Source organism: Arachis hypogaea, chromosome 20 (assembly GCF_003086295.3).
Source record: "Arachis hypogaea cultivar Tifrunner chromosome 20, arahy.Tifrunner.gnm2.J5K5, whole genome shotgun sequence".
NCBI classification, from domain to species: Eukaryota; Viridiplantae; Streptophyta; class Magnoliopsida; order Fabales; family Fabaceae; genus Arachis; species Arachis hypogaea.
The window spans coordinates 3,202,488-3,214,023 of record NC_092055.1 but is presented as its reverse complement, the minus strand read 5'-3'; the positions used below and the strand labels follow the sequence as shown (position 1 = coordinate 3,214,023).

The following is an 11,536-nucleotide window of genomic DNA, read 5'->3' as shown; positions in this document are numbered from 1 at the left end:
AGCCCATCACCATACTAGACTCAAACCCAGTTTGAATAAACAACTTAAATAAGTTCTTTTTCCAGAAGAACTTAAAATAGAAGGATTTTTATTAATAGTAACTCATAAATAAGTTATTTTGTATTTGAATTTTTAGTTATAAAAATAATTATTTTAAAATTGTAGTGTTTGAATAAATAACTCAAAAAATATAATTTTTTTTACACAAAAGAATGGATATTAAAATTCTAATTCACAGTAATATTGATGGCAATGCTAAAAAAACTATTATGTAGTTAGTATTTGTTATTTTATTGTATATGATATGGTAGGTGAAAATAAAAAACAAATATAAAATGTGTGTTGATATATATTTTGTTGTTGTTTTTTATTTTTATTTTTATTTTTTATTTTTACTCCTATTAGAACTCCTTCCTCTTTTATTGGGGTTAAGCACTTGTTATAACTAACTATAAAAATAGTAGTAACCTATAGAAAAATAAAATCACATGCGAAAAAAATAAAATTAAGATTGAGATTTCATACCACACACAATGTTAAATACAAATTTAATAATAAAAATAGAGTGATAAAAAGACACGTAGTAGGTAGTTCATATGGAATATTGTGTGAAAATGGTGGTGGAGAGTCAATACTTCCAGCAGATGAATCATGTAAGGCCAATGCTTCTAGCAGATAGAACATTGCGTAAGAATGGTGGTAGAGAGCCAGTATTTTCAAAAACAAAAAATATTTTTCACACGGCCAAGAATAAAAGTAAATTTTTTTTGTTTTAAGATATTCTTTTATAGAAATAATAGAATGACTTATCAAAAAAGAAAAAAGTCATATATTTTTACTTTTTAAAAAAGTTATGAATTAACTTTTTAAAAAATTAAAAACTTTTCTTTAAAATAGTGTTAAATACCAGTATTCTCACTTTTCATAATTCAAAAAAAAAAAGGTTTTACTACTTCCCAAACAACTCTCAATCAACAACCCATTTCGTCAAATTAATGGGCCAAACATCAAATTGTTTCAACCGTTCAAAGTTATCATATTCCCACATCCAAAAACAAAAATTTAGATTTGGATTTACTGTTATTGGTAGACTCCAATTATCCTATGCATGTATTAATTTATTGACTCGCAGCTATTTTTAATAAAATTGAGTACTACAACATATTAGTTTTTAATTTGTTGAAGTGGAAAATACAATGGATAACCAACAAAATAGAATAAATATAATTAATTTTTAAAAAAATAACAAATAGATGTTTAGTATTTTGTCAAAGACAAATGAGTCTCTCACTAAATTTCATTATAAATAAGTTATTAACATTTGTAAACGGTAGATTCATAGGTCTTTTTAGAGTTTTTTTTATCTCTTATTTAAAAAAATGAGAGACTTATTTATATTTTAATTTGGTGATAACTTTATTTGTTTTCATAATAAAAACATTCAAAATTTATTTGTTTTTTCTCTTATTTTTTTTAAAAAAAAGGGATTATCGTATTTTATTTTAAAAGATATTTAAATTTGTATTTTCTTTTTTCACAACTTTTTAATCAAAGTTGTCTTTTCCTTTTCGGTGACAAGGGCAATGTTATCTTAAAGAAAAAGCAATGCAATGAATATAATCACATTGGGTCTAATTATAAAAGTAAGATTAACTTTAAATAAAAATAGTATATAAAAATAAAACTAGTGTAATAATTATCAATGCATTTAAAGTATTAAAATATATTAAAAATAGTGTTTGTAATAATATTTTAGCAAAGTATCTTTAAGCAAAATCCTTTCATTTTTATTTTTTAGTAATCGGTTATGCTTAAGCTAGAAAACTTTTATCCAAACATACTAAAATATTACAAAAAAATAAATATAAGTTTTTTTAATTAAATGGTAAGCCCAAATGAGCAACAAGTGTAGCAAATCACATATTGATTTTTGGTTTTTTTTTATTGATCTGAAAATTATATATTTTCTTATTTTGAAAAAAAATAGAATTTTACATGCAAAATTCTGATGAAAAAGAAAGGTCAACACTACTCAATTCAAGATATTAATTAAATACGAATGGTTCTCCACCCATCCTAAAGTTTTGGTTAGGTGTGACAATTACAAAGTTGATGAATATGAAATTAAAGTTGTGGGGTTTGACAACATATATATAAATTCATGTGCAGTCGACTTCACGTGAAGTTGATAGTTGAGAGCTATTAAATAAAAATATCTAACGATTCTCAATTATCAACTTCACGTGAAGTCGACTGCACATGAGTTTCACCATTCAACAAACTTAATTGTGTTAGTGACACTGGTAATCACAAGAAACCGTAGCTTCTTGTATTTCCGGATCTTGTTCCTTGGTTTGTTGACTTTGTTCAGAGTCTTGGACTAACTTGATGACACAATTCTGAATCTCCTTGCTCTTACCCCACAGAAGAATGTATAATCCCATCATCACCAACATCGATCCCAAGACACTAAACAGCAAAGTCAATGAAAAAATAAATCAGGTAATGAGGTAAAGGTTGTTTTTCTTCTTTTCTTTTTTATTCCCTTAATTTCCTTTCACTTTAACTGTTACTTTTTTCAAAACATAAAATGGATATATATCTTTTTTTTTTCTTATTTTGTGGACATTATTTAGAGACAGAGACAAAGTTTGACATAATTACATTAATTCTTTCACTTCAAGAATGTCAAAGATTATGAATAGAGCAACATATAGTACGTGCATGGTTGGAGACATTCTGATTTTTTGATGCTCCCGTAAAACGTCTTTTTTTTGTAAAGACATTTACGTGTCGCATTATTATTGGACATATTAATGAATCGGTTATTTTTTAATTTCTTAACAAATTAGAATAAAACCGTTTTTTTTTAAACAATAACAATAAATCCAATTTTTTTTAAGGATTTAATTGTATTTTTATATTTTTAAAGATTTAAATGTCCGCAAAACAAAAAATAAAGGATATATTTATCTTTTTATAAAAAAATTTAAAGATATTCGATTTAGATTGTATAATTCGATCGGATCAAATCGGGTCTAATAATTATAATACAGACAATTGGGTTTATTATTGTTGCTATAATAAATCGGTTTTGTTCTGAATTATTAAAAAATAAATTATTAACCGATTTAATAAAGATGTCCAATAATAACATGACATATGTAAACGTCTTTAAAAAAAAAAGACATTTTTAGTGTCTTTATTAAAATGGTGTTAGGATGCAATTTTACAATCCAATGGTATATATAAATAAATAATCTAACTATACATAAAAAAAATCAGCCACCAAATTATTTATATTAAATACATACTAAAAAATAATTATTAAATCAACATTTATATTAAAAATAAATCAAATATATAATAATTAATTTAATAGCTAATTTGTAATGTGCAGATAATATTATAACTAATTTACTTATTTTGAGCTTAGACATATATGTATGCAATGTAATTAACTAATAATTAATGTATGTGAGACATAGCATAACACTATAGTAAATTATTTCATTCCCTTATTTTTTAATTATTTATGTCATTTTACTTTTTAATACAGCCTTAAATTAATATTATCTAACAAATACATAAATTTAAGAAGGTAATACATAGATAAAATAGACAAATATATAGAGTATATTTTATTAAAAAAATTTTAAGTGTATCAGAAACATCGGTATTTCAATCGTTTTAATCGTTAATTTTAATTAATATATATTATATATATTTTATATAATTCAGATCAACGGTTAAAACAATTGGAATACCGATATTTCTAGTATACTTAAAAATTCTTCCTATTTTATTATTGAATAAGATGAGTATACCTTCCAAGATGTAGTTGCTCATGCAAGATAGGGATATCAATCATGGCAGCCATGATCTGAACAAGAGGGCTGAATGCTGCAGTGAACACTGGACCCCTCTTCTTCACACACCATGACATCCCCACAAAACACAATCCTGATCCAATCATCCCCTGCAACAAACAATTTTAACTAACCCTCAATTTTTACATTCCATCAAACCTACTTTTGGCCCTTGTACATTATTTTCACTATTCCACACTTTTTTCTCTTCTCCTTTTATCTTTTTGTAAAGAAATAACCCAAATCAGGAAACAGCCACAGAGATTGTGACCCCTTTTCCAATACACAACCAATTTAACTTAGACATTAAAGTATTTATTTGGACACTATTATTTTGATAAAAAAAAATTTTAATGAAAAAAATTTTTTTTAACGTGTTTGACAAATTTCTATAGTAAAAATAAAAGTATTAGAAAAATAAAAAAAAAATATTTTTTTGAGAAGTTGTATTTTATATTTTTTTAAAAGATTTTTTTCCTTAAAAAATATGTTTTTCATATAATAAATAAACAAAAAAGTACTTTTATATTGTTATACCCAAATATAATTGATAGCTAAAAAGATCTTTTACATGAGATACCCAAACATAAAATTACTTTTACTTTTTTATAAGATGATTTAAAAAAAATAACTCAAAAAAGATCTTTTCTTAGAAACTCACCCAAACAACCCTTGTTTAATTAATTTAATAATTTTTATCCACATATAATACAAATTAAAACAATTTTACACCATATCAGTAAAATAACTACTTTTAAAATAAATTATTTTATATACATGTATATAACAAAGATTTGTATGTCTAATATCTTTATATATTTATACTTAGTATAAAAAATATAAAAATAAAAATAGATAAGTAAGAATTTTATTAGTTTTGTATTAATAGAAAATCAAGTAATTTTAATCTTTTAAAAAGAATTAGTCTTTTTAAATAATCACTCATGAATTTGTCTCTGTATAAAATAATAAGTAAAAATTGTTAAATAATTACGATTTTTAATTACACAAAAACAACTCTTTTATGAGTATATTCTTGCTCTAGAAAAAAAGAAGAGATAAAGTGACTCACAGAGAAGAGAACAGCAATTATTGGAAGCTTTCCCTTGAGAACCCAAATGGAGAAATCATGGTGTTGAATGGAGAAGCTTATGAAAGCTGCTTGAATGGCTCCAAAGAAGGTCATCATGGCTGTACTTGAGTATTGACATGGGAACCTCTTGCTTATGCTTGATTGTACTATATACCAAGATGACCAAAACAGTGTTCCAAGAATCAAAGCCACAACACCAATAGTCCATCTTCCACTACTACTACTACTACTTGTTCCAGTCTTTGCTATAGAAGTTGCAGAAGAATAGTTAAACAAGGCCTTTCCTTTATAGAGTGTCAACAACAATGCACCCCCTATGCACACCAATGTCCCAAGAATCTTCGCTCTCCCACTCTTGCACTTGATCTTCACACTCTCTAACCTGTAGTACAATGAAAGAATCAACATTCAATAATATATACAGAGAAGTGAAGGTGACTGCATGATAGATTAAAGAAAACAAAGATCATATAACAAATATATAATTATATGTAATTAAGGTGACGTGTGCATATGTATATGTGGATCCTGCTAGGGAGACAATGGACTATTTGTCCAATCTGTACGATGGGTTATTGAGTTACAAAATGAACATTCCTTATACTATCTAGAATAACCATCCGAGTACTAGGAATAATAAACATCTTCCCAAAAACTTAAACTAATCCACTAGGGATAATAAACATCTTTCCAAAAACTTAAACTAATTTTAGGATTCTCCAAGAATCGAACTCTTGACCTTTCGAATCTAGCGCTCTAATATCATGTCATGATACCACTCATCCCAAAAGCTTCAACTGATGGGAAAAGATAACATCAGTGATTATATCTCTAATACTCCCTAAACTTCCATTGTACAAATATTCCATTGACTCCTCGTACTTTCCCTATGTATATACCCGAATGGTAATGCCATAATGAACGTGATCACAGGCACCATGTTGATGAATGCACAAGGAAAGGTAGCAGAAGTATATTGGATCCCCAGCAGGAAGAAATATTGTGTCACTGATGCCCTACAAACAAAACCATTCATTCATTCATTCATTCACTCCAATCATGTTAAGAAATAGAATTTGATATATATTGATGACTAACCCCACAATAGCACTGAAGAAGATGTAACATAGAACTCGAAATGTGAGCCTTGGCCTACTGTTTCTGCATTGATGAATTAACATTGTTAGAGTCTAATACAAACAAACTGGTTAATTTGGTTTAAGTGTCATCAATCAATGCTTAAAACAGTAAATAAACAAATGAAAAGACATTATTACAATTTGGGACAGATATATCTGCATATTAACAATATGAAGAGATTTCAAAATAAGAGAATAATATTGCATACCAACCTTTCCCTAAAGTATCCGATTGGAGCTAAGAGAATGGTAGCAATTGATAAACGGTATGTAATAAAAACCAAATGGTTCATTCCTTCTTCAAGAACTTTCTTGAGAATAATATTCACTGCTGCAAAACAAAAATCAATTGCTACCATTACTACAAAAGGTTTCCATTCATCACAATTCCTCATTGCAGCAAATGCAACTATCTATGCCTCCCCTTATGTTTTTATATTGAAAAAATAAAACAAAGCTTTATGCAACAGAAAACTACTACCTGTTGCTGCTGATTTATATTATGAAAAAAAGAAAGAAAGAAAAAAGAAAACACTTATTCCAGAATAAGTGGTAAGAAAGCAAGATTAAATTCTGTAGGTCACATCATACACTTTAAGCAACCAGCTTTGACAATAGTTTAATAGCTTTGCTGTTTACTTTTGCTTTCTTTTGACTGATCCTGGCCTATATCCAACATAAGCAGATTATTCCAGAATCAATACTTAAGGGCTTGTACAAAATTTTAGTGGCTGATTCATAATTTCATATATAATCTATCATTTCCTTTGTTATGAGCCTAACATATATATAGGCCACGAGTTTTGCATTTTACTAATCATGTAATTAATAAGAACTACATTATTCTAGACAAATTTTAAATGAATATACAAAAAATAATCTTTTGTGATTACTGATTAGTACAGAGATATATACATCTTTAAAATTTTAATCTTTTTTGTGATTAGAAGAAATGGTGCTTCTCCCCCTCTCAATCTCTCATGCACATGGCATCTAATACTCTTCCTTTTTTTATTATCTTTTGGAATAGATTGAGCAGAGAAATGCAGAGCCAGAACAATTTGTCAAATCTCAGAGCTATTTAAATCACTTCAAAAACCAAAAGAATATTAGTGGTGTGTAAAGCATGGGAGACTTTTTTAAATTTAGTAATTAAGGATCAAATTAAAGATGTTTGAAGTTCGAAAATTTCCAGTGGCTTACCTTAGGAATTAGATTCTTTAATGTAGATTCATACAAAATTTATTTAGAGTTTAATTATTTGCACGTAAGTAAATGTAAATTATTCTCACTTGTTAAATAATTATCAACTTTTTTTTTTTAAAAAAAAAAATAAATGTTATTTACACCACTTTCTTTTCACACTTTTTGAATATTAATTACTTAAATTGTGTGGTCAAGTTTATGTCTTTAAAGTGCTTATTAACAAATATAAAGAATGACTTCTTTTTAAACATGACATTCCACCAATTCATTCTTTGCCTATACTTTAAGTATTCAGAGGGAATTTGCAGTTGAAAGATGTTGGAGATTTAATTTAATTTAATTTTGCTCATATCTTTTGGATAATTAAGATATGACATGATGAAAATGACATATTCTTTGATTCACTATAAATATTTTAAATGTAATAAGATTATCCTCGGGGGCCAAGCATGCATGGCCTACATATTTGAGAGTTGGATTTGGTCATGTAAGTGGCACAATGTGTTAGTGTTGCAAGTGTGAGGAATGTTGAATTTAGTCTCACATCAAAAAAAGCAAGGAAGAGTGAGGAGTTTATAAGATGAGAGACACATTAACTTGACACTTCAAGATTTTGAGTTGGATGTGGTGTCTTTTCATCCGACTAATTTAACTAACTTAAAAAAAAATTAATTTTGAGAATCAATTTGAAGAATAAATGTTCTTTATTTCACCATTTAATTTGCTAATTATTGTATAGGACTCTATTGCATTTGCATATTGGCTTTTCTAAGTGATGAGTGAAATAATTGATTTGCATAACATATATATTATATATTATATATTATATATATATGCGTGTCATGCATTGATGCTTTTTCTGGATGAGGTTCCTTCTTCAGGCTTCCTTCAACTATTTCCCCAATTCTTTAATCTGTGAATATTAAGAGACCCCTTCATTTATTATTTATAACATATTGAGATTGATATCTAAGATATGTGCACCTCCACTTGCTTCCCTTAGAGGGCAGGCTGCAACTTAATTAGATTCCCATACACCACCACATACATAACACTGGAAAAAAGAAGAAAAAAGAAATGTTAACAGTGTTGACCACAGATTGTGTCTCTTCAAGAATTTATGATAGCCTCCTCTCATAGTGTTTGTCATACAAGGGGAAATGTTTTTTTTTTCTTTTTTTTTTCAAAAAAAAAATCATATAATATGTATATCATAAATATACGGTGAAGACTCGTATGCAGTTGTCTTTATGTAAAATTGATAATCGAAAATCGTCGGGTGATTTGACAGGTTTGCCTAACTTGTCATCTAACGATTTTTTACCATGGACTTCACGTGAAGACAAGTGCATGTGAATTTCTACCAAGATATATAACAATTTTATCCATGGACCTGAGAGTATTGTGTATTTTGATATTTTGGACTCAAAATTTTATTCTTGGTTGAGGGATGAAAACTACTTCATCTCATGAAAACAAATTCACAAAGAATAGCAAAGTTGTAAATGAAATTTAATAATGAATTAGATAGATAATACATTGGCATAAAACCAAGCAAGAAAAAGAATTTTAGGTAACTAGCTTGTATAGTTTGTATCAATTCCCCTGTTGGATGTTGTCTTTATCTCATCGTACCAAAAGGTGTGATACATCCGAAGATGATGAAAAGAATAAATTAAAGCTTGAGCTGTTATTTGAGTATCTTAAATCTTAGACAGGAAACTTGATAAAAGGGGGAGCTGGTGGAATCAATGAATTGTTGGACAACAAATTTGATGAAAACTAGAACCTATAATTCGAATAAATCAGGGCATCTTCAGCACTAACATTCCTTCAATGTATTGTCAGGACTTATGAGTTAATGTTATGAGGTTTTAGGACCCATAAGTTAAAATACTGAAATCATGTAATGAATTAGGTGAAAACTCAGGTGCATTCGACTTCACGTGAAGTTGATAGCGGAGAGCCGTTAGATAATTTGACTGATTTGACTAAATTTTCATCTAACGGTTCTCAACTATTAACTTCACGTGAAGTCGACTGCACCTGAGTTTCCACCGTTGAATTATATCTAAAGACTGATCAAGTTGTGTTTAATTATTATTGTATTTGTTTCTCTCAATGAAGCATTTAATAAAATAAAGAAGTATCATAATAATATATGTAACTTTTTGATGCTCTAATAACTTAGGGGGGAAATTGAAATACATAATTTAAAATTTCATCATGGATATTTCAAGGGATGAGTTTCATCCACAATGACAATTATGACTTCATGAACAAGCATACCGTTCTACACTTCTACTTCACTTTCATTATTGTAGAAATTTTGGTGAATCTTTGAACAAAAAACAAAGAAAAAGTTATTCTATAATATCTAATCATAAAAGAATAAAACTAATAACAATATATCAAGATTAAGAATTGAAAAATATAGCATATTAACAATAGTAATAATAAAGCTATAGATCAGAGGGCACAAAGAGAAGAGGATCCCAATATCCATTAGAAGAAAACCAATTGGAGCCTTCACATTGCAGAAATTGTTGCTGCTCCATTGTCCAAAATCCTTCATTGCTTACTCCACCAATCAGAGGAAATTGCATACTACTGTTATTCCTGCTGCTATTTGATGTTCCAGGATTATGATAATCTGTATTATATCCCATATTATCTACAGTATTTGACTCATTTACCCCTGAGAGATGATTAGGCCATGTAAGAGTAGCTGTGCTTGAAGATGCAAGAAAACCATTCTCTTGATGATGAGTCCATGGTAATTGATCATATGATACTTCATTATTTGACCATGTTGTCATAGGTGATGGGGTTTGACAAAATTGTTGATGATGATGATGAGAGCTATTAAAAGTTCCTTCATGATCATCATGATTAGCATTAGCAGGGATCATGATCCCACTCTTAGAACAAGTGTTTGATGAAGTACTAATCAAACATGGCAAACTACAAGTGCTGCTGCAATTGGCATTATTATTATTATTATAATTATTCATCTTATTAGGGAGCATTACTACTGATGAAGAAAACAACTCTTTATTCTTCACAGAACAGTTCTGATTCTGATTCTGATTCTGATTCTGAGTTGACCTTGAAACCATGCTTGATTGAACAACCGGCGGAGGAAACCTCCCTCCTCCGCCCTTTACATCAAAAAGTTTAGCCTTGAGTGCACCAAGAAGGCCATCTCCATCAGCCACAGCCTCACTGGAATCCTCAAATGAAAAAGGCTCAGTGCAATCAGGAATGAAGCCGGAACCGGCGCCGCGCTTCGAAGCAGCGGCGCCACCAGACTCTGCAGCAGGCAAGTCAAAGTTTGTCCTTGCATTGACACCTCTTAAGGCTCTGGCAGCAGTGTCATAAGCTCTAGCGGCGTCTTCAGCCGTGTCGAAGGTTCCGAGCCAGAGTCTAACCTTCTGCAACGAATCTTTGATCTCAGCCACCCATCTCCCTGATGGCCTCTGACGAACACCTACAAATTTGTGGTGTCCTCTCGATGATGCCTTCTTTCTGCTGCGAGTTCTTTCCACTGCTGTTGCTGCTCCCATTTCCTCTGAATAAGTAACCAAACCTTTTTGTGCTTCAAATGGAGATTGTTTATATTATAAGGTTGGATGAGAAGGCAAGAATCTTCAACTCTGAGGAATCGACAAGTTGGAAGTTGACAAAGATGTATGGACATCTTGCATCTGTACATATTATACAACGTCATTGTTGCAGGCGTGTTGATGATATCGACCACAATAATGTTAAAATCTCACCTAAGACACACAACTAAATCATTATTGTTATTTCCACAACTTTGATTAAGATTATTAACAGGAATAGACAAGGTCCTGTTACTGCTAATATTGCAAGTTGAGGAGCGCATAAAGTTAGTCTTGAAAAAAAAAAAAAAAAAACAGAGAGTTTATAATATAAAAAATCCATTAATTAATATTATATGATTTTTAGTTTGATGTAGTATTTGGAAGAGAAGAAGCAGTTTTAATTTTTTTTTATTTATTTCAATCATTACCAATTTTTATATGTTATTTTTATTTTAATATATAAATATTAATTTTATTATAAAATTAATTAATAATATTTATTCAGATATCTAAATTAAAATGATAAGATAATATACAAAAATTATTTAAGTTGATGTCTATTTTAGTAATTTTTTATCTAAAAATAATTTTGAGTAATGTAATCCAAACAATATTTTTCTT

At 28.9% G+C, this 11,536-nt stretch overlaps 2 protein-coding genes across 2 annotated transcripts; both read right to left on the bottom strand.

Annotated features, from left to right (window-relative positions):
* Nucleotides 1–2,006: 2,006 nt before the first annotated feature.
* LOC112783794 (WAT1-related protein At3g30340) lies at nucleotides 2,007–6,552 on the bottom strand. Its single transcript, XM_025826869.3, has 6 exons — nucleotides 6,315–6,552; nucleotides 6,061–6,123; nucleotides 5,862–5,978; nucleotides 4,942–5,344; nucleotides 3,828–3,979; nucleotides 2,007–2,469 (listed from the first exon to the last, which is right to left on the bottom strand). The coding sequence occupies exons 1-6, from the start codon at nucleotides 6,494–6,496 to the stop codon at nucleotides 2,292–2,294; spliced, it is 1,095 nt and encodes a 364-aa protein (XP_025682654.1). The 5' UTR covers nucleotides 6,497–6,552; the 3' UTR covers nucleotides 2,007–2,291.
* A 3,027-nt stretch (nucleotides 6,553–9,579) lies between these two features.
* Nucleotides 9,580–11,145, bottom strand: LOC112784088 (uncharacterized). Its single transcript, XM_025827202.3, has one exon. It carries the CDS (start codon nucleotides 10,871–10,873, stop codon nucleotides 9,770–9,772), a length of 1,104 nt encoding a protein of 367 aa, XP_025682987.1. The 5' UTR covers nucleotides 10,874–11,145; the 3' UTR covers nucleotides 9,580–9,769.
* Nucleotides 11,146–11,536: the final 391 nt, after the last annotated feature.